We start from the raw sequence: 23,941 nt of genomic DNA on the forward strand, positions 1-23,941 counted from the left end.
GGGCGAGTGGTAACTTAAAAGGTGCCCGAAGCTAAGCTGGAGGAGGATGGTGCGTCAAGGTTCCGAGCGGAAGCTGTAGAAGACTGGGTGTCCTGTGTTAGCCAGTCATCTATGTCCTCAGAACTTTTCGAGTTCAGGGTACGTGGCCTCTGAACACAGGGCCAAAGGGAATCACAGCACCACGACCACGACGGCCCCTGCGGGGTGGCCTGCCTCTGCCTGTCATTTTTTTTTTTCGATTAGTGGTACTATCCATGCAAGCTACTGTGACAACAGATATGAGTGGCACTGTGCACTGGCAGAAGTTGGCAGAGTAGACACTGTAGGCCTGACACACGCTTGAAGACAACTAACTGCTATTCAATCTATTACAGTCAAAATTATACATTTTTTTTAAATGTACACTACTGTTACACCAGATATGAGTTGCACTGGTGTGACACTGTGCCCTGGCAGGCCCTGAAACGCACACGTGTGAAGGAAACTGACTGCTATTATTTAACAGTCAAATTTCTAGTTTTTTTTTTTTTAAATGTACACTACTGTTACACCAGGTATGAGTTGCACTGGTGTGACACACTGCCCTGGCAGGCCCTGAAACACACACGTGTGAAGGAAACTGACTGCTATTATTTCACAGTCAAATTTCTAGTTTTTTTTTTTTTAATGTACACTACTGTTTCACCAGATATGAGTTGCACTGGTGTGACACTGTGCCCTGGCAGGCCCTGAAATGCACACGTGTCAAGGAAACTGACCGCTATTATTTTACAGTCGAATTTCTAGTTTTTTTTTTTTAATGTACACTACTGTTACACCAGATATGAGTTGCACTGGTGTGACACTGTGCCCTGGCAGGCCCTGAAACGCACACGTGTGAAGGAAACTGACTGCTATTATTTTACAGTCAAATTTCTATTTTTTTTTTATTGTACACTACTGTTACACCAGATATGAGTTGCACTTCTGTGACACTGCCCTGGCAGGCCCTGTAACGCACACGTGTTAAGGAAACTGACTGCTATTATTTCACAGTCAAACAAGTGTTTTGTTTTTTTAAATGTACACTACTGTTACACCAGATATGAGTTGCACTGGTGTGACAGTGTGCCCTGGCAGGCCTTGAAACGCACACGTGTCAAGGAAACTGACTGCTATTATTTTACAGTCAAATTTCTAGTTTTTTTTTTTAAATGTACACTACTGTTACACCAGATATGAGTTGCACTGGTGTGACACTGTGCCCTGGCAGGCCTTGGAATGCACACGTGTGAAGGAAAATGACTGCTATTATTTCACAGTCAAAAAAGTGTTTTTGTTTTTTTTAAATGTACACTACTGTTACACCAGATATGAGTTGCACTGGTGTGACACTGTGCCCTGGCAGGCCCTGAAACGCACACGTGTGAAGGAAACTGACTATTATTATTTCACAGTCAAATTTCTAGTTTTTTTCTTATTGTACACTACTGTTACACCAGATATGAGTTGCACTTCTGTGACACTGCCCTGCAGGCCCTGAAACACACACGTGTTAAGGAAACTGACTGCTATTATTTCACAGTCAAACAAGTGTTTAGTTTTTTTTTTTTTTTTAATGTACACTACTGTTACACCAGATATGATTTGCACTGGTGTGACACTGTGCCCTGGCAGGCCCTGAAACGCACACGCGTGAAGGAAACTAACTGCTATTATTTCACAGTCAAATTTCTAGTTTTTTTTTTAATGTACACTACTGTTACACCAGATATGAGTTGCACTGGTGTGACACTGTGCCCTGGCAGGCCCTGAAACGCACATGTGTCAAGGAAACTGACTGCTATTATTTTACAGTCAAATTTCTAGTTGTTTTTTTTTTAAATGTACACTACTGTTACACCAGATATGAGTTGCACTGGTGTGACACTCTGCCCTGGCAGGCCCTGAAATGCACATGTGTCAAGGAAACTGACTGCTATTATTTCACAGTCAAAAAAGTGTTTTGTTTTTTTTAAATGTACACTACTGTTACACCAGATATGAGTTGCACTGGTGTGACACTCTGCCCTGGCAGGCCCTGAAACACACACGTGTGAAGGAAACTGACTGCTTTATTTCACAGTCAAATTTCTAGTTTGTTTTTTAATGTACACTACTGTTACACCAGATATTAGTTGCACTAGTGTGACACTGTGTCCTGGCAGGCCCTGAAATGCACACGTGTCAAGGAAACTGACTGCTATTATTTCACAGTCAAAAAAGTGTGTTTGTTTTTTTAAATGTACACTACTGTTACACCATATATGAGTTGCACTGGTGTGACACTGTGCCCTGGCAGGCCCTGAAACGCACATGCGTGAAGGAAACTGACTGCTATTATTCACAGTCAAATTTCTAGTTCTTTTTTAATGTACACTACTGTTACACCAGATATGAGTTGCACTGGTGTGACACTGTGCCCTGGCAGGCCCTGAAACGCACACGTGTCAAGGAAACTGACTGCTATTATTTCACAGTCAAATTTCTAGGTTTTTTTTTTTTTAATGTACACTACTGTTACACCAGATATGAGTTGCACTGGTGTGACACTGTGCCCTGGCAGGCCCTGAAACGTACACGTGTGAAGGAAACTGACTGCTATTATTTCACAGTCAAATTTCTAGTTTTTTTTTTTAAAAAAATGTACACTACTGTTGCACCAGATATGAGTTGCACTGGTGTGACACTGTGCCCTGGCAGGCCCTGAAACGCACACGTGTGAAGGAAACTGACTGCTATTATTTAACAGTCAAATTTCTAGTTTTTTTTTTTTTAAATGTACACTACTGTTACACCAGGTATGAGTTGCACTGGTGTGACACACTGCCCTGGCAGGCCCTGAAACACACACGTGTGAAGGAAACTGACTGCTATTATTTCACAGTCAAATTTCTAGTTTTTTTTTTTTTAATGTACACTACTGTTTCACCAGATATGAGTTGCACTGGTGTGACAGTGTGCCCTGGCAGGCCTTGAAACGCACACGTGTCAAGGAAACTGACTGCTATTATTTTACAGTCAAATTTCTAGTTTTTTTTTTTTAAATGTACACTACTGTTACACCAGATATGAGTTGCACTGGTGTGACACTCTGCCCTGGCAGGCCCTGAAATGCACATGTGTCAAGGAAACTGACTGCTATTATTTCACAGTCAAAAAAGTGTTTTGTTTTTTTTAAATGTACACTACTGTTACACCAGATATGAGTTGCACTGGTGTGACACTCTGCCCTGGCAGGCCCTGAAACACACACGTGTGAAGGAAACTGACTGCTTTATTTCACAGTCAAATTTCTAGTTTGTTTTTTAATGTACACTACTGTTACACCAGATATTAGTTGCACTAGTGTGACACTGTGTCCTGGCAGGCCCTGAAATGCACACGTGTCAAGGAAACTGACTGCTATTATTTCACAGTCAAAAAAGTGTGTTTGTTTTTTTAAATGTACACTACTGTTACACCATATATGAGTTGCACTGGTGTGACACTGTGCCCTGGCAGGCCCTGAAACGCACATGCGTGAAGGAAACTGACTGCTATTATTCACAGTCAAATTTCTAGTTCTTTTTTAATGTACACTACTGTTACACCAGATATGAGTTGCACTGGTGTGACACTGTGCCCTGGCAGGCCCTGAAACGCACACGTGTCAAGGAAACTGACTGCTATTATTTCACAGTCAAATTTCTAGTTTTTTTTTTTTTTAATGTACACTACTGTTACACCAGATATGAGTTGCACTGGTGTGACACTGTGCCCTGGCAGGCCCTGAAACGTACACGTGTGAAGGAAACTGACTGCTATTATTTCACAGTCAAATTTCTAGTTTTTTTTTAAAAAAATGTACACTACTGTTGCACCAGATATGAGTTGCACTGGTGTGACACTGTGCCCTGGCAGGCCCTGAAACGCACACGTGTGAAGGAAACTGACTGCTATTATTTCACAGTCAAAACAGTTTTTATTTTTTAAATGCAAGCTATTGTGACACCAGATATGAGTGGTGGAACTGGGCAAGTGGGCACAGTATACGCTGTGAGCCTGACACACACACTGGCAGGCAGGCAACTGCAATTGGATTACACAGGAAAAAAAAAAGCAGACTGATGTTCTAGCCCTAAAAAGGGCTTTTTGGGGTGCTGTCCTTACAGCAGAGATTAGATGAGTCCTTCAGAACTGTAGTGGGCACTGAATACCTAGCTGTCGATTTCCCTATTAAATCAGCAGCAGCTGCACTGTCCCTCCTCTCACTAAGAAGGCAGCTTCCGAATGAATCTAAAATGGATGCTGTCCAGGAGGTGGGAGGGTCTGGGAGGGAGGGTCTGCTGCTGAATGGCTGGAATGTGTCTGCTGACTGTGAGGTGCAGGGTCAAAGTTAACTCAATGATGATGAATAGGGGCGGACCGAACATCGCATATGTTCGCCCGCCGTGGCGAATGCGAACAAGCTATGTTCGCCAGGAACTATTCGCCAGCGAACTATTCGGGACATCTCTAGTCTGCAGTGATCAAAATACAGATCACAATATTTCACAGATTTTCTTTTAGATTTTCTTTTTACCCCCTGAGGGTTAAGGTTTATTTTTATTATTTTTAAACCATGGGAGCTAAAGTTAGTTAGTTAATTAATTATTTGTAAAATATTTATTTTTTTAGGTAGGGTGTGTAGACGTTAGTGGGGAGTTGGGGGATTTACTGTTAGGCTAGGCAGGGGCTAACAATTAGAAGACTTTTAAAAAGTGAAAAACATAAGTTTCAAAAATGGAATAAAATGCTTACTACACTGCACTTGGTAAAGACTAGCAAAAAAATCCCATGCTAAGGTTTAAAATATGCCTTTTGAAATGGGGAGTATTTTTTAAGAAATATGCCTATATAGGGTTGTTGGAATAAGCAACCTGCTAAGAAAAACTCCACCGAGGGACATGGACCCAGCGTAAAAATTCAAAGTTTGAAAAAAATGGAATGACAGTGTTTCAAATGTACCCCTTCAATGTTCACATATACTGGCAAAGGTACATATGAGGGTATTGTCCTACTTCAACAACATAGCTGAGCAACATATGACGTATTATTGTCAGGGTTCCGCGGTCCCCTCTCCCCTCACCTGTCAGCGAGCGGCATCCTCTCTTCTTGACACGCCGCTCACGTCATCCTCCCCTCCCTCCCAGCGGCAGCATGTATAACGCTGCACGCTGGGAGCCGGCACAATTATCTGAACGCCGGGGTCACTCACGTGACCCGGCGTTAAAGCTACAGCACAGTAATCACAGTGGGAGGTATAGATATCCCCCACGTGTGATTGTTAATTCTGATTGGAAGTTATCCAATCAGAGTTAAGCACAGGATTTAAATGCTTACTTTCCTGTCTCTCAGTGCCCTGTTGTGGTCTTTGATACCTGTATTGCTTTTTGCTTGTGTGTCTCTCTGGTTACCGTATATTTCGCTTGTTATTCCGATTCTCCTGCTTTCTCCATTCCTTTGACCTCGGCTTGTTTCTTGTTCTCCTGTTTTCTGGCTTCCATTACTTGGCTTGTCTCCTGACTATTCTTAGTGTGCTTAGCCCAGCCATTCTAAGGACCGGTACTGCACCCTTTACTATCTGTGACCTGTTAGCGTGTTAGGATCCCCGAATCGTGACAATTATGCAGCCATAGCACACATACATTTTGCAAAATATACATTGCAAACGCACTGTGTGTTTTAAAAAGGCAGAAAAAATATGTATTTTGAAATACCGGCTCCCTAGATCCAATTCCCTCGCATCTCATCCGTACTCTGTCTTCTTCTCTTTCTCCACCTCTCACTAAAATTCTCAATCTTTCTCTCTCCTCTGGTATATTTCCATCGCCCTTCAAACATGCAACTGTAACCCCAATTCTAAAGAAGCCCAATCTTGACCCTAACTACCCATTCAACTACTGTCCTATCTCGCCTTTTGCATCCAAGATCCTTGAAAGAATTGTGTATGTGAGATTGACAGACTTTCTCGAGTCCAACTCTGCTAGACCCACTTCAGTCTGGTTTCCGCGCTAAGCACTCTGTGGAAACGGCACTGACCAAAGTATCCAATGATCTACTCACTGCAAAATCTCCTGGTCACTACTCTATCCTAATTCTCCTTGACCTGTCTGCGGCTTTTGATACTGTTGATCATCAACAGCTTCTTCTCATCCTCCACAATATCGGTCTACAAGATATTGCTCTCTCCTGGTGCTCCTCCTACCTCTCCCAGCGCTCTTTCAGTGTTTCTTTCTCTGGCTCTGCTTCTTCTCCCCAACTCCTCTCTGCTGGTGTCCCCCAAGGTTCAGTCCTTGGGGGACACAAGGTTCAGTCCTTGGTAAACACATTAGCTCCTTTGGCTTCCAATATAATTTCTATGCAGATGACACGCAAATCTGCCTGTCCTCTTTTGATCTCTCCCCGTCCCTCTTGACTAGTGTCTCTGACTGCCTCTCTGCTATTTCTAATTAGATGGCTGCCCACTTCCTTAAACTAAACTTGACCAAAACTGAAATTCTGGTCTTTCCTCCCTCAAGTGTTGTTACTCCTATGTCGGTCTCCCTCCAAGTCAACGGTGCTACCATCAGCTCCACCATGCAGGCTCACTGCCTAGGTGTTCTCTTTGACTCCGACCTCTCCTTCAAGCCTCATGTTCAATCTATCGCCAAATCCTGTCATTTCCATCTCAAAAACATTGCGCGCATCCGCCCCTACTTAACGCCAGAATCGACTAAGGTGTTGGTCCATTCCACTGTCCTTTCTCGCCTTGACTACTGTAATCCGCTTCTCAGTGGTTTTACATGCTCCCAACTTGCGCCGTTACAGTCCATAATGAATGCGGCAGCGAGGCTCATCTTCCTGTCCGCCCGCACCTCCCATGCCTCACCCTTCTGTCAGTCCCTACATTGGCTTTCTATAAAATATAGAGCTCAATTTAAAATTCTGGTTCTTGCTTTCAAATCTCTACATAATGCTTCTCCCACCAATCTATCCTCCCTTATACACAAGTATGTCCCGTCTAGGCCCTTACGATCTGCTGAAGACTTACGTCTATCTTCTGTCCGTACTTCCACCTCTGATGCTCGCCTTCAAGATTTCTCAAGGGCTGCACCGTTCCTGTGGAACTCGCTTCCCTCCTCCGTTAGATGCTCACCCAGTCTCCACTCGTTGAAAACCCACTTCTTCATAAAAGCGTATCAATTAAACTGTTAATAGCTCCCAACTGATTTCTCTTCTGCAACTGTCACTAGTCTAATACTATCCTTACCTTTTTGTGTCATTTTACCCCACTCCCTCTAGCATTTAAGCTCATTGAGCAGGGCCCTCAACCCATCTGTTGTTGTGTGTCCAACTTGTCTGGTTACAACTACATGTCTGTTCGTCCACCCATTGTAAAGCGCTGCGGAATTTGACGGCGCTATATAAATATCATAATCATAATAATAATAATACCTTGGGGTGTCTTCTTTAAGAAATGTTATGCCTTTGTGGGATAGTTGGAATAAGCAATTTGCTAAAATACTTCAAAATAAAACCAGACCATCAAAAAAATCTCTTGTACACAGCACTGTACCTTCACAAAATACATTGTTGACATTGAGTATTGGTTAACTCCAAAGAGGTAGCTGAGCATCATTTGGGGAATTTTATGACAGTGGAGCATATCAGCAAAAATCAACATGTATGTAAACAATGAGATTTTTTTTCTCACCACAATTTTTTACATTTTTTTTATTGTTTTCTAAACATCAGTTAGGTATTGTGTTGTGATATACAGTTGCAAAAAAAGTATGTGAACCCTTTGGAATGACATGGATTTCTGCACAAATTGGTCATAAAATGTGATCTGATCATCATCTAAGTCACAACAACAGACAATCACAGTCTGCTTAAACTAATAACACACAAAGAATGAAATGTTGCCATGTTTTTATTGAACACACCATGTAAACATTCACAGTGCAGATGGAAAAAGTATGTGAACCCCTAGACTAATGACATTTCCAAGAGCTAATTGGAGTGAGATGTCAGCCAACTGGAGTCCAATCAATGAGATGAGATTGGAGGTGTTGGTTACAGCTACCCTGCCCTATAAAAAACACACACCAGTTCTGGGTTTGCTTTTCACAAGAAGCATTGACTGATGTGAATGATACCTCACACAAAAGAGCTCTCAGAAGGCCTATGATTTGTTGACTTGCATAAAGCTGGAAAGGGTTATACAAGTATCTCCAGAAGCCTTGCTGTTAATCAGTCCACGGTAAGACAAATTGTCTATAAATGGAGAAAGTTCAGCACTGCTGCTACTCTCCCTAGAAGTGGCCGTCCTGTAAAGATGACTGCAAAAGCACTGGGTAGAATGCTCAATGAGGTGAAGAAGAATCCTAGAGTGTCAGCTAAAGACTTACAAAAGTCACTAGCAAATGCTAACATCCGTGTTAGCGAATCTACAATACGTAAAACACTAAACAAGAATGGATTTCATGGGAGGATACCACAGAGGAAGCCACTGCTGTCCAAACAAAACATTGCTGCACATTTACAGTTTGCACAAGAGCACCTGGATGTTCCACACCAGTACTGGCAGAATAGTCTGTGGACAGATGAAACCAAAGTTGAGTTGTTTGGAAGAAACACACAACACTATGTGTGGCGAAAAAGAGGCACAGCACACCAACATCAAAACCTCATGCCAACTGTGAAGTAGGCTGCTTTGCTGTGTAGGGGCCTGGACGGATTGCTATCATCGAAGGAAAAATGAATTCCCAAGTTTATCAAGACATTTTGCAGGAGAACTTAAGGCCATCTGTCTACCAGCTGTGAAGCTCAACAGAAGATGGGTGTTGCAACAGGACAATGACCCAAAGCATATAAGTAAATCAACAACAGAATGACTTAAACAGAAGAAAATACGCCTTCTGAAGTGGCCCAGTCAGAGTCCTGACCTCAACCCGATTGAGATGCTGTGGCATGACCTCAAGAAAGCGATTCACACCAGACATCCCAAGAATATTGCTGAACTGAAACAGTTCTGTAAAGAGGAATGGTCAAGAATTACTCCCGACTGTTGTGCACGTCTGATCTGCAACTACAGGAAACATTTGGTTGAAGTTATTGCTGCCAAAGGAGGTTCAACCAGTTATTAAATCCAAGGGTTCACATACTTTTTCCATCTGCACTGTGAATGTTTACATGGTGTGTTCAATAAAAATATGGCAACATTTCATTCTTTGTGTGTTATTAGTTTAAGCAGACTGTGATTGTCTATTGTTGTGACTTAGATGATGATCAGATCACATTTTATGACCAATTTGTGCAGAAATCCATATCATTCCAAAGGGTTCACATACTTTTTCATGCAACTGTATATGAAATCAATGTGTAGTATCAATGACTAAATAAAAACAGAAAGATACATCATAAACATTCGAGTAGCTTATCAGATTTATAATTTTCCGGGTGTTATCAACCATATCCCTTCGCAAAATGAATCCAGTTTGGTCCTTATGTATAAGTTCAGGGATGATTGATTTAAGTCTTTCTGCAAATATCTTGGAAAATATCTTTATATCTAAGTTAATTAAAGAGATTGGGTGGTAATTCAACAGGCTAACGGGTTCTTTTCCCAGTTTGGGAATCAGGAGAATATTGGCTTGTAATAATTCTTGTGGAATTAATCTACTAGTGGTAAATTTATTAAAAGTCTGCTGTAGAATTGTTGAAATTTCATTTTCAAATGTTTTATAAAAAATTGCAGACATGCCGTCTGGTTCTGGGGACTTTCCTTTTTTTTAGCCATTTTATTGTATTTTGTACTTCTATAATAGAGATCGGTTTATTCAACTGCTGAAGTTTTCGTGGATTCATTTTTGGAAGTTTACATTTTTCAAGATTTTTTTTTTTTTTAATCATGCTCTTCTGAATGACTTTATTCTAATTTCCCGTATTGTATAGAGATTGGTAATATGTCTTAACCCCTTAAAGACTTATAAAAATAGTAAAATAGACTTCATATAAAACATCATTTCACAATTCATACAACACTACTAATTCTAGTGTTATCAGGAATCTCATTCCTGATCTGACCTAATTCAACTTTGGTCAATTTCAGAGGGTGCTGGCTATCTGAGAAAGTTGCTTGTAAAAATTATTTCTGCTTCTATATGGTTTTCATAATAGTTGTTAGTCTCTTTTCCCTTTGCACCTTGTCCTTATTCTACCTATCTCAAATTTCTCTCTTCTTTTTCGTTCCTAGTCAAACTTTCATTCTCTTCATATACAGATTTGTATATGTCTAATATAATTAATGTGATAAATTATTTTATTATATCTATTATGTTTTTGTTCCTTCATATTAGTGTTTATAAATAGGGCTACCTCTCTTTTCTTCCATATTGTTTTAGTGCAAAGATGATCAATTACTCCCTCTAATTCTCATTTATAGTCATATTTCTTCTATGTAAACATATTTTATCCACACCTACTGTACATACAGGTTCTGACATTGCGCTCCCAGGCCGCCTTATGGTAGCACCCTGGGTGTAGTTGATCTTCCTAACTTTTTTTTTTTTTTAAACAGGTCAACATTATTAGTTATTACACAATCCAAGCATCTATTCTATTTGGTCCTTCTATTAATTAAGACATGAAAGTCTGTCATTTAACAGGTTTAAAAAACGGTTTTCCTTAAATGTACTACTAGTCCCTCTGGCCCACTGAACGTCTTGATAATTAAAATCTCTAGTGATTTACATATTTTCCAGATGTGAAACCTTATTCATTTAAGATAGCAGTTGCTCTTTTCCTATCAGTATTAATGTTTGCAGGTTTGTAACCTATTCCTACTATTACGGAATGTCCCCTGTTTCATCCTATGCAAAGGTCTACCCATAAGGCTTTGACATTCTCAAATGCAACATCACATACCATTTCTTTAACACTTCAATTCTTGTTTGATATATAAACACACCTCTCCCCCTTTTTTATTTTTCTATTCTTCCTAAATAATATATATATATATATATCCATTTAAATTAACAGCCCAATCAAGTATTTCATCCTACCGAATCTCAGCAATCCCAATTATGTCTTGCTATTCTCTGTATGCTAAAATCTCAAGCTCCTGTATTTTGCTACACATGTTTAAAGTTACAATTATTGGTTTTCATTTATTTGAAAAACATATAATTGATTCCTTCTTACTCTGTCATCTCCACCTTCCTAGACTTCAGCTGGATTTCATCTCCTTTCTCTGAGTTCTTTTGAAAAATATGTAATTTTATTGAACCATATATCAATAGTGTCAGTATTGGAGAGATACAAAAGATCCATGCTTAATCCTTCATAAATGTACAACTTAAACATGTACAAGGGTTGTTGACTGTCCAACAGTGTGTTTGTTTTATTTTTTTATTTTAAATTGTTAATTATTTCATTTTGTCATACTCCTCATACAATAAAAACAGGTGAGTGATCAGTGAAACCAGAATGGAATATTATGTGACGGTGTAAGGCAATTTATATTGGATTGTAACAATTCTCTGTTGGTATCAGGTTTTCAGACATCCAAGCTACAACTCTAACACTTTTAACAACGACATCACTTTGCTGAAGCTCTCCAGCGTTGCTACTTTCAACAATCGTGTTTCTACTGTATGTGTTGCTGCCAGTATTGATGTTTTTAATAGAGGAGAGAGATGTGTTACAACTGGATGGGGATATATCAATGCTTCATGTAAGAAAACTAATATGATATTCATATTTAGAATTTAAAATGTTTAATCTTTTGTTCCAGGAAAATAATAGATTTAAAACTGTTTTTAAAACATGTTGGCATATTTCAAGTCAACAATGATATCAAAGGATCAAACTGTTTAATCCAGTAAAAACCATAATACATTCTGAAGTATGGCAATATTATTGTCCATTCCACAGATACAAGATTAATAAAGAGAAGTAATAAAGACAGGATGCATATATTTGAGTGTGCAGTGCTTCCAGAAAGTATCCAGAACCCTTATTTTTTCAAATTTGTTATGTTACAGTCTTATGTTTAAATTAATTTTGTTTCCACCACATTTAATAGCTCATAATAACAAATAAAAACACTATTGCAAATATATTAAACAGACAAAAACAATCCTTTAAAGCTCTGTCAGGTTGTATGGGGACTGTTGTTGTAGAGGGCCATGTTTGCCATAAGGCCACCATGGCCTTGGGGCAGTAGGCAAGCAAAGTGTGGCACAGCTTTTGAAGAGATCAAAGATCCCCCTCACCAACCAGCTGCTTCTCCTGCTGGATCTCAATATTGTATCACAGAGTTACCACAGGTTATTGTTCTGATACAATCCCCTGGTGCTGGCTGGAAGGAGCTGTCTGTGCCCACCAGGGTGCAGACAGCAACATCACTTATCCGATCAGGTTCCCCCTCCCTGGCACAGGTTTTTTTTTTTTTATTAAACATTTTATTTAAGCAACTCTTCAACCCCTATCCCTTACACTACAATTCCTGTTCTCCCACTACAGTCAATATTTACAGACCATATCCCTTTCACAACAGCCCCTATCTCTCCTCACTACAACCACTATCCCCACCACAGTCCCTATTTACCCACTGCAGCCCCTAGCCCCTCCATCAAAGCTACTACCCTCCACCACAGCCATTAACCCCCTACAGCAGCACTTGTTTCCCTATTACTCTGTACTGCTACTCTTCACCCACCACAGCCCTTATCCCCTACACTACATCCCTATCCCTCACTACAGCTACTATCTCTACAGCATCTAATGCACTTTTTCCCAAACCATAGTCCTCCTCCTCCTCAACATACATAGCAGCCACTGTCTTCCCAACACACACACACACACACACACAGTCCCTATCAGACCAAAATGCACACTACTATTCCTTGCGTGCTTTACTGACCTGATCCAACATATATATTCTCTACTACCTCAATATTCCCACACACACTCTGCAGCCCCATTTTTCTTCACAAAACCTTCAACAACAAATGCACAAAAATGTCCCTATCCTCTTAAAAACATACACTACAGTCACTATCCCCATTCACACACACTACAGCCCCTATCAACTAACAGACCTTGTTTACATGCCCACACCCACACTAAACTGCAAACACCCATATCCACACACAATATACAAGCACGCAGGCAGCATCTACCCCATGAATGCAACCCCACAAACACACAAAACCCCACAAGCAGCATCTCTACACACGGACACAGATACAAACAACCCTACTGTATAGAAATTTGTATATTAACCCCTTAAGGATACATGATTCCTTTTTTTTTTTTTTCAGACGTTGTGTCCTTAAGGGGTTAACCCCTTAAGGACGCATGACGGAAATTTTCCGTCATTGCAGCACTCCCCTTAAGGACGCTGGACGGAAAATTTCCGTCATAAATGAAAATTAACCCCTGATTGCCACAAAATATTATGCACACATTATTATTGCCAAAACGTGGGGAAAAAAGCGTTTTTGTTTTTTCCACATTATTTTGCATTTTTTTTGTAATAAATGAGAATTTATACATGTATAGGTCACATCAAATTAAAGCCCTTTTTGTTGTCTAAAAAACGGTATATGATATGTGTTGGTACAATAAATGAGAGAGATGCAAATTGCAGTTGAACACAAACAGAAAAAAATGCAAAAATTGCTTGTGTCCTTAAGGGTATGTCCAGCTTCTGAAGCTGTGTCCTTAAGGGGTTAATATATAAAATCCAGTGCACTCACTCATTCACTAAACAGCAATTTCAAGTCTCACATAATGTAATAGTTTTATTTAAAAAAATTTCACCTAATCAAAAAATAATTGGGGTTTATTAACAGTATATGATCATACATTGCATAAGCCTGCCACAACATCAATGTACTCAATTCTTGGCAAGACCTACTCAAGCAGCCTAATGCCTGCTATTGTGAGATTAATCCACTTACTTAGGAAATTCTTCCTCCTGGGACTCTCTGCAGGTCAAGGCTAAATAGGGCCCTGGAATGAGGCACCTGTGACAAAGGGGTTGGTCTGGACTCCCAAATATATAAGTGACACAAAGAGGGCTGCACTCACCTGAACATGCATACATTATAAGGTGCTGCTGGGTCTAATTTATACAATGTACAAAATCCAGCGCACTTCAGAAGTAAGCGACACCACAAGACGCCTACCCTCAAAAATGCAACACAAGTAGCAATCCAACACACACAACCCCACATTGCAGCATCTTGACAAACCTTGCATTAAAGTGTCCAATCACATATGCTAAACCTTTGCGCATATATATATATGTGTGTGTGTGTTTTATATATGTAGTGCATTGAGGAAACTGGCCTTGGGGCAGTAAGGAGGGTAAATCAGGCCCTGTTGGTGGACAGCCATTTTCAGGTCTCCCCAGTAACATGTTTGCTCTAGTCCATGTGTTTTTCCATCTGGCCAGTTTGCTTTTAAGGCCAGACAGCAGAGTGTTGCAGTGTTGGTCATCCTTCTATAAGTTTCTCCCATCTCCAATCACGATCTCTGGAGCTCACACAGAATTGCCATCGAGTTCTTGGTAACCTCTCTGACAAAGCCCTTTTTCCCCCCAGAGTGCTCAATTTGGCCACTCAGCCAGCTTTAGGAAGAGTTCTTTGTTCCAAACTTCTTCCATTCAAGATTCACTCCACTCTTGGGAGCTTTCAATGTAGATGACATTTTTTGTAGCCTTCCCTAGATCTGTCTATCAACAATATCCTGTCTCTAGGCTCACAACAATCTCTTTAGACCTCGTGGGTTTTTGCTCTGATATGCATTAACAGTTGTTAGACCTTATAAAGACAAGTGTTTCCCTTTCCAAAACTTGTCCAATGTATTGAATTTGCTTAGGTTTAATCCAATCAAAGTGTAGCAACATCTTAAAGATGGTCCATAGAAATGTGTTGCACTGAGCCAAATTCCAAGTGTCATAGCAAAGTGCCTGGATACTTGTGTCAATGTGGTATTTTTTATTTCTTTATTTTGTATTATTTGACATTGATGGGAAAAAACATTTAATTTAAAGAATGTTAACATCTGTTTCTATCTACCTAACCAGCTGTGATAACTGCAAGGAACACATTCAGTATTTTTAGGACTATTTTTCTTTTTTCTAACTAGCACAACTTAGTCCAAGCAAACTGCAACAAGTGTCTCTGCCTCTTCTGAGTAACACTGACTGCCAAAAATACTGGGGGAATAAGATTCTGAGCACCATGATCTGTGCTGGAGCTTCTGGAGCCTCCTCCTGTATGGTATGATGGTTTACATTTCACATTTTGGAGAGTATGGATTTGACAAAATTACGCCTATTTTTGCTAAATATATTTTGGCATATATTATAATTGTTGTCATTATTATCAGTAATCGTACAATTAAAGATACATATCATCTCAGTTAAGTAATTACTAAGTTTGGAGGTCCAGGATGGTCTATTACCTTTTTTTGCTAATAAAATATTGCCACTTTTAACCCCTTAAGGACCAATCTTCTGGAATAAAAGGGAATCATGACATGTCACACATGTCATGTGTCCTTAAGGGGTTAAAAGCACATATATTTTTCATTGTTGACTACAAAACTTTAAGGATTTTTTACATCAAATTTCTGAATCTTAACACATAAGAACCCACGGATACGTAAATATTTAAATTATTTATTAATATGTATATTTGAATAATGGGGTATTAGAATATCGTCCAACAATACTGAGTAATATAGGTATTGAGGAATTTACTCTCCAATTCTCCTTTTCTGTCCAATACAACATTTAAACTTATTAGATATTTCATCTTAATTACAGGGTGACTCTGGTGGACCTCTTGTGTGCAAGAGGAATGGAGCTTGGACTTTGGCTGGAATTGTGTCATGGGGAAATTCAGCATGCTCTACTTCATATCCTGCTGTGTATGCTCGGGTCTCAGCTCTTAGAGCCTGGTTGGACCAAACTGTAGCTGTTAATTAAAAGTTTATTTTTTTCACTGTTAATAAAGGGAATCTGCTAAAACATGTTTTTAGCTACAGCCCCTAGAACTAAAACAAAATTAGGGCCACTTCTTGGAATACATTTGAATTTTAGATGTAACAAATTAAGCTAATTAACACTCATTTAAAATAAAGGTGTACATCATAGCATTTATACAGGTGTAATTTACTAGGCTTGAATTTACACTCAAACTACAAATGCAATAAAATAATTGAACTAAAGACAAATGGTGTGTGGGTCTCCTCAATTCCTTAATCCAATATGTAGTGAACAGTAATATTATTAAGCAGGTGGCCATGCAGCTAACCTTCAGATCATTTTTACCATCCTGTACTGTGGAATGAGTGGACTGTTTTATGAATGTATCAAGTTTTCTTTTAACTATTCAATAAGATGACTTCCTTTAACACATCCACTCATCCACACTGCGATTTGCAATGCTAGTGCCAACAGTACTTGCATTCTATCAGGATGAAAAAATGTGGCACACTAACTGGAACATGTGGACAGCGTTATGCCTTCTTTACTATGGGTGAAGGACTATAAGGAAACCTTGTGGTTAATGGATTCTGTGGAATACTGCATTGATTAAATAATACAATGGCTGCATGTCTGTTTAGAGTTGAGTCAGATTTTACTTTCATCACTAATGTTGCTGAATGCAATAGGATCAAGTTCTATCAACTCTATCAATATCCAAATTTCATTAAGCATGCACACACTTAGATATCAAAGATTCAGCTTACAATAGCACTCCAGGTTGGAAGGTGATTTGAATGCTTTGTGTGTAAACCATGCATTAATCTACAAAAAAGAGTTAAACAAAAAAAAAATATTCAGAACCATTTTTTTCCATGTATAATTTTTGAGTGAATTTCAAAAGCACAAACATAAATATTCATAAGAAACAATGCAGATTAGGTCCTCCCCCCTTATTCTAATTTAGGGCCCCCACCCACCGCTCAGGGGTGGGGGCCGGGGGGAGGACAATAGGTCCCCCCTATTATTTTACTTTAGGGCCCCCACCCACTGCTCAGGGGTGGGGGCAGGGAGGGCAATAGGCCCCCCTTTAGTTTAAAAGCCCCCACTCGCACGGGGGACCCCCTTTTTTTTAACAGTGAGCGGCTCAATAGGAGCATAATTTACTAATACTAAGTAATCTTTACTTAGTATTAGTAAATTTGGCTGAAAGACCAATTTAGGTCTTTCAGCCTTTTGGTAGATAACTCCCTAATACCATAGGAATTAGGGAGTTATCTACCAAGCGGCTGCAAGAGAAGTTCCGAAATACCGAAGTGCCAAAGTGTCGAAGTGCCGAAGTTGCCGAAGTTCCGAAGTGTCGAAGTGCCGGGGTCCCGAAGTTCAGAAATGACCGAATTTCCGAAGTGTCAGAGTGCAGAAGTGCAGACGTTCCAAAGTGTCGAAGTGCCGAAGTTCCGAAGTGTCGAAGTGCCGAATTTAGGAATGCCAAACTAAACCAAAAAAAATCCCATGCACATGCCTAGTGACAGAGTCGGATGATTTTAGTTTTCTTTCAAGAACATTTTTGGGCTCTTTAACCAAGCTATCGTGTTGATTGGGGCCCCTATACTTTCCTGTTCTATTGATCCACCATTTAGGCATCCTTTTAGACCAATCAAATATTCGAGTCCAATGAGCTGCCTGGTAATATCGATAAATGTCCCAGACTTCCCAAGTTTTTTAGTCTGATCAAATAAACAAAAGCTGGGCATGGGGGTTTATTACTACAAATGAATCCCAAAATAATATACCTTATCTGATTAAAGAAAGACCTTGGCAACCAATTGGGACAGCCTAAAACATAAAAGGATGTTTGATCGCACTGCCACCCAGCCATACCAGGATAGTTGTGGTAATGACAAGCTTTTCAAGTCTTTCATAATTTGTTTAATAAAAGGGGGAAAGTTCAGATCATACATATCCTTATTTTATATGGTAATTGTGAGGAAATGCCTTTTGTCACTGGGTTTATTGGTGACAAGCTGCCCTTTACCCCTGGCTGTTGGAGGAGCCTGATTGCCAGCCTCTTACCTGTTGACTATGGTCCCTGGGAGATTTGGCCCTTCAGGTGCAACATTTGTGCATATTGGTATGGTATTTGTATGGTGCTGCTGCTGGCACTTTAAAAACCATCCGTGGACATATTATGACTTTTAGGAACAATGTCCCTTGTGTAGCAGATTGCATTCAGGTTGTCTTCAATATTATGGATGCTATTATGTGTTCGGTAAATTGTAAATGTGTAGGTTCTATGTGATAAATGTAACAGTATGTATTTTTATGTCTTTTATTGTCCTTTGTCTGCCATGTGGCTAATAGAGTTTTGCCTCTGTCCTTGGAGATAATTGGATTACTTCCCAATTATCTCCAGGATAGAGACTCTGTGGAACTTGTTTTGGGCAGAAAAGCCATGCTTCATTTGGTCACAAAGGACTTTTTCCTTAACTTTTGAACCACTGGTCTGATTCGTGCCATTTTTTAATATGTTGTTCCCCTGAATGGATTGATTTTGAATATGTAATTTTTATGGAGATTGGATGTATGGTTTTAGAGTTATGAAAGTTGGGTAAAAAGTATGTTTTAACTGTATGTGTAATTGGGTTACCTCCCATGATAAGGGGAGGGAATCTGTGGGTTGTAACTGAGATGTTATTGGTTGTTTTATACCTCCCTGTGGGCGGTCCTGTATTGGCAAAGATTGTAATAAAAACTAGACTGGGTGTGCCAGCACCTCAGATCATCTTGTACCTTCATGAAGTTTCGGCTCATGTTTGGGGGATTGGAGAACTACACTCTGGGGATTACAATAATCACTATACTCCCCAGGGTATAATCGCTGAGCTCTGCTAAGAGCTTGTTCCTGTTCCTGCTCTCTGGAATTCCTAGAGGTCCACCTACTGGAAGCTGGACCTTGGTCTTGGGTCCAGAGTGGGTGGAGTCGGTGAGACCCCAACCAAGCTGCGGCGGTTCGTGGGGTCTGCAGTGGTTATGGTGTCAGGCAGAGTGCTTGGAGACCTCGGAAAGCACTAGGAGCATCCGTCAGCGGAGGGTACCCGGTCGGGGTGCCAGCGGTTCCATTACAGTAATGTAATCCCAAATGCTTTAAAGCTTCCTCAACCCTCTTCAAATTAAAAGTGTCTGAAAACTGTTCCCCATCATCCTCTTCTATATTAAAAGTCAATGCTTCACATTTAGACAAATTAACACTACAATTAGACAAGCTACTGTATCTAATCATTTCATAAAAAGTCCTCTCCCAAGATCTCTTTGGATTTGCAGGCGTTACTAAAACATAATGTGCATATGCTGCCAGTTTAGGCAGTTTTTTTTTTAATCTCAATGCCTTGTATCTTATTACTATTTGTTATTGCATTCAGGAGTGATTCCAAAGACAAAATAAAGAATATTGGAGAAAGTGGACAACCTTGTCTTGTTTGGTTATACATAATAATCAAATTAGAAGTTAACCCATTCACTTTCACTCTTGCTTTAGGAAAGCCATAAATGGCCTTTAGTGAACTAATAAAATTCCATCCTAACCCAACCCATTCCAATACCTCAAACAAAAATAGCCAATTAATACAGTCAAATTCTTTCTCTGCATCGACTCCTATTCATCTAAAACCCTCCTTAGTCAGTCTTAATTCTTGGTATTTTCCCAAATAAGCTCTCATATTATCTTTAATCATTTCCTCTTCTCCCTCCATATTATCATTATGAATCTTATATAGATCTTGATAAAAAATCTGAAAAACTCAATGTAATTTGAAGTATATCAGTACTGTGCCATTTTGTTCTTAATTCTAGGGATATACAATATTTTTAGATTTTTCTCAAGATCTTGCGTTATTAATTTACTTGGCTTATTAGCTTGGAAGAAGTGAGCTTTACATGCTAACATGTATTCCTTTTAAGATACATGCCCATATTCAGATCATAGACATTTTAATTCTACCAATAGTTCTTGCTTAAGAGATATTTTGTGCTCTTGTTCAAGTCTGTTAATCTTACTTATTAATCTTACCTAGCGCCTCCCTATTTTTATTTTTCTCTGTTTTAATATAGAAGCCTAAAGCAATTAAATTACATAATGTTCTTTGGATGCTCCCATTTAACTCCAAGCCCAGTTTTCTACCTCTATATGCCCCTAATTGGATCTTACTAATTACTGGTAGTGATGTCCCGAACGGTTCGCTGGCGAATAGTTCCTGGCGAACATCGTGTGTTTGTGTTCGCCACGGACGCCGAACATAGGCGATGTTCGGTCCGCCCCCTATACGTCATCATTGAGTACACCTTGACCCTGTACCTCACAGTCAGCAGACACATTCCAGCCAATCAGCAGCATACCCTCCCTCCCAGACCCTCCCACCTCCTAGACAGCATACAATTTAGATTAATTCTGAAGCTGCATTCATTTTTTTTTGTATTATTTTTTTTTGTGTTTATTATACATTATCCTCCATAGCCAGTAACCTGTGTTTATTATACATTATCCCCATAGCCAGTGACCTGTGTTTATTATATATTATCCCCCCACAACCAGTAACCTGTGTTTATTATACATTACCCCCCCACAACCAGTAACCTGTGCTTATTATACATTATCCCCCCATAGCCAGTAACCTGTGCTTATTATACATTATCTCCCCCATAGCCAGTAACCTGTGTTTATTATACATTATCCCCACACAACCAGTAACCTGTGTTTATTATACATTATCCCCCCATAGCCAGTAACCTGTGTTTATTATACATTATCCTCCCATAGCCAGTAACCTGTGTTTATTATACATTATCTTCTCCATTGCCAGTAACCTGTGTTTATTATACATTATCCCCCATAGCCAGTAACTCTGTTTTAATATAGAAGCCTAAAGCAATTAAATTACATAATGTTCTTTGGATGCTCCCATTTAACTCCAAGCCCAGTTTTCTACCTCTATATGCCCCTAATTGGATCTTACTAATTACTGGTAGTGATGTCCCGAACGGTTCGCTGGCGAATAGTTCCTGGCGAACATCGTGTGTTCGTGTTCGCCACGGACGCCGAACATAGGCGATGTTCGGTCCGCCCCCTATACGTCATCATTGAGTACACCTTGACCCTGTACCTCACAGTCAGCAGACACATTCCAGCCAATCAGCAGCATACCCTCCCTCCCAGACCCTCCCACCTCCTAGACAGCATACAATTTAGATTAATTCTGAAGCTGCATTCATTTTTTTTTGTATTATTTTTTTTTTGTGTTTATTATACATTATCCTCCATAGCCAGTAACCTGTGTTTATTATACATTATCCCCCATAGCCAGTGACCTGTGTTTATTATATATTATCCCCCCACAACCAGTAACCTGTGTTTATTATACATTATCCCCCCACAACCAGTAACCTGTGCTTATTATACATTATCCCCCCATAGCCAGTAACCTGTGCTTATTATACATTATCTCCCCCATAGCCAGTAACCTGTGTTTATTATACATTATCCCCACACAACCAGTAACCTGTGTTTATTATACATTATCCCCCCATAGCCAGTAACCTGTGTTTATTATACATTATCCTCCCATAGCCAGTAACCTGTGTTTATTATACATTATCTTCTCCATTGCCAGTAACCTGTGTTTATTATACATTATCCCCCATAGCCAGTAACCTGTGTTTATTATACATTATCCCCCCATAGCCAGTAACCTGTGTTTATTATACATTATCCCCCCATAGCCAGTAACCTGTGTTTATTATGCATTATCCTCCCATAGCCATTAACCTGTGTTTATTATACATTATCCCCACACAACCAGTAACCTGTGTTTATTATACATTATCCTCCCATAGCCAGTAACCTGTGCTTATTATACATTATCCCCCCCATAGCCAGTAACCTGTGCTTATTATACATTATCCCCCCATAGTCACTAACCTGTGTTTATTATACATTATCTTCTCCATTGCCAGTAACCTGTGTTTATTATACATTATCCCCCATAGCCAGTAACCTGTGTTTATTATACTTTATCCCCCCATAGCCAGTAACCTGTGTTTATTATACATTATCCCACCATAGCCAGTAACCTGTGTTTATTATGCAGTATCCTCCCATAGCCAGTAACCTGTGTTTATTATACATTATCCCCCCATAGCCAGTAACCTGTGTTTATTATGCATTATCCTCCCATAGCCATTAACCTGTGTTTATTATACATTATCCCCCATAGCCAGTAATCTGTGTTTATTATGCATTATCCTCCCATAGCCAGTAATCTGTGTTTATTATACATTATCCCCCCATAGCCAGTAACCTGTGTTTATTATACATTATCCCCCCATAGCCAGTAACCTGTGTTTATTATACATTATACCCCATAGTCATTTATCGTTGGACCTAGGCAGCATGATGTCTTTGGCCGGCCCAGAGAGTGAGTGAGTGAGTGAATAATATAATATATATGTTCAGAAACATATTAGTAATATATGTAAATCGGGTTCATGCAAAGAGGGTGAAAAGGTATTAAAGAAAAACACACTTATTGCATCAAATTTACAAAGCCAAACTTTTAAAAGCTTTTTAAAAGGATTTCCATCTGCCCAATCTTTTAAAAATTTGCACTGGAGTGTCCGTGTTGAAGGAGACCAAAGCTGCCCCTATTCTAAATTAAAGACCCGAGACATGGATACAACCCAATCTTTGGAGTAGTGTTCTGATGTAGAAGATGAATTTAGCCGTAGTCAGAGGGATTCAGTAGTGATGAAATGTGTGTGGCATGAATGAGTGTGGGTAAGTAAGTCAAGTATTTTAACTGGGCACTAGTTCTAGGTGGGATAAAGTGGTATAGCGGATGGATGAGTAGTTTGGTTCGTTTTAGAGGTTTGTAGAGAAAGTATATAGTGATCATGATTTTAGCGATATCCAATATTCTTAAGGTGGTCCCAGTGCCACCACTCATATCTGGTGTCACAATAGCTTGCATTTAAAAAAAACAAAAAACTTTTTTGACTGTAATATAATAGCAGTCAGTTTCCTTCACATGTGTGTGTTTCAGGGCCTGCCAGGGCACAGTGTCACACCAGTGCAACTCATATCTGGTGTAACAGTAGTGTACATTTAAAAAAAAACAAAAACACTTTTTTGACTGTGAAATAATAGCAGTCAGTTTCCTTCACACGTGTGCATTTCAAGGCCTGCCAGGGCACAGTGTCACACCAGTGCAACTCATATCTGGTGTAACAGTAGTGTACATTAAAAAAAAAAAAAAGTAGAAATTTGACTGTGAAATAATAGCAGTCAGTTTCCTTCACACGTGTGCGTTTCAGGGCCTGCCAGGGCACAGTGTTACACCAGTGCAACTCATATCTGGTGTAACAGTAGTGTACACTTAAAAAAAAATACAGGGGGCTTGTTGTCACCTTTCGGGGACCCTTGGTGTTGTACGTGACTGGGTGGAGGAAGAGACCTTCAATGACATCAGTGAGGACAAGGAACGGGACATGGCTAGCTTGGTATCCAACCTTGTGCAAATGGGGAGTTTGCGGTTGTGCAAATGGACTGTTTGCGGTTGTTTGCGGTGCGTTAAACGGGGAGTTTGGTCTGTCACTGTGAAGCGGGCTTAACCCTTACACTACCTGATCGATACAACAAAATACCTGATGTTTTAAAGCATGTTATTCCAAACAATTTAGGAATGTTAGGTGATTTATGCCCTTTATGGATTAAAACCAGACTATGTAATTTCCCGTGGGAGTTTTGCCATGGATCCCCCTCCGGTATGCCACAGTCCAGGTGTTAATCCCCTTGAAACAACTTTTCCATCACTATTGTGGCCAGAAAGAGTCCCTGTGGGTTTTAAAATCCGCCTGCCTATTGAA

At 39.7% G+C, this 23,941-nt stretch overlaps 1 protein-coding gene across 1 annotated transcript in view; it reads left to right on the top strand.

Moving 5' to 3' along the window:
• Positions 1–16,159, top strand: part of LOC134578382 (chymotrypsinogen A-like) — a 43,906-nt gene extending 27,747 nt beyond the window's left edge. Inside the window, exons 5-7 of the mRNA XM_063437373.1 lie at positions 11,578–11,758; positions 15,184–15,317; positions 15,866–16,159. Of these exons, the coding sequence (XP_063293443.1) occupies positions 11,578–11,758; positions 15,184–15,317; positions 15,866–16,027 (477 nt within the window). The 3' untranslated portion in view covers positions 16,028–16,159. The remainder of the gene's footprint in view (positions 1–11,577; positions 11,759–15,183; positions 15,318–15,865) is intronic.
• Positions 16,160–23,941: the final 7,782 nt, after the last annotated feature.

This window comes from Pelobates fuscus, chromosome 12, assembly GCF_036172605.1.
Source record: "Pelobates fuscus isolate aPelFus1 chromosome 12, aPelFus1.pri, whole genome shotgun sequence".
In the NCBI taxonomy this organism is placed as follows: domain Eukaryota; kingdom Metazoa; phylum Chordata; class Amphibia; order Anura; family Pelobatidae; genus Pelobates; species Pelobates fuscus.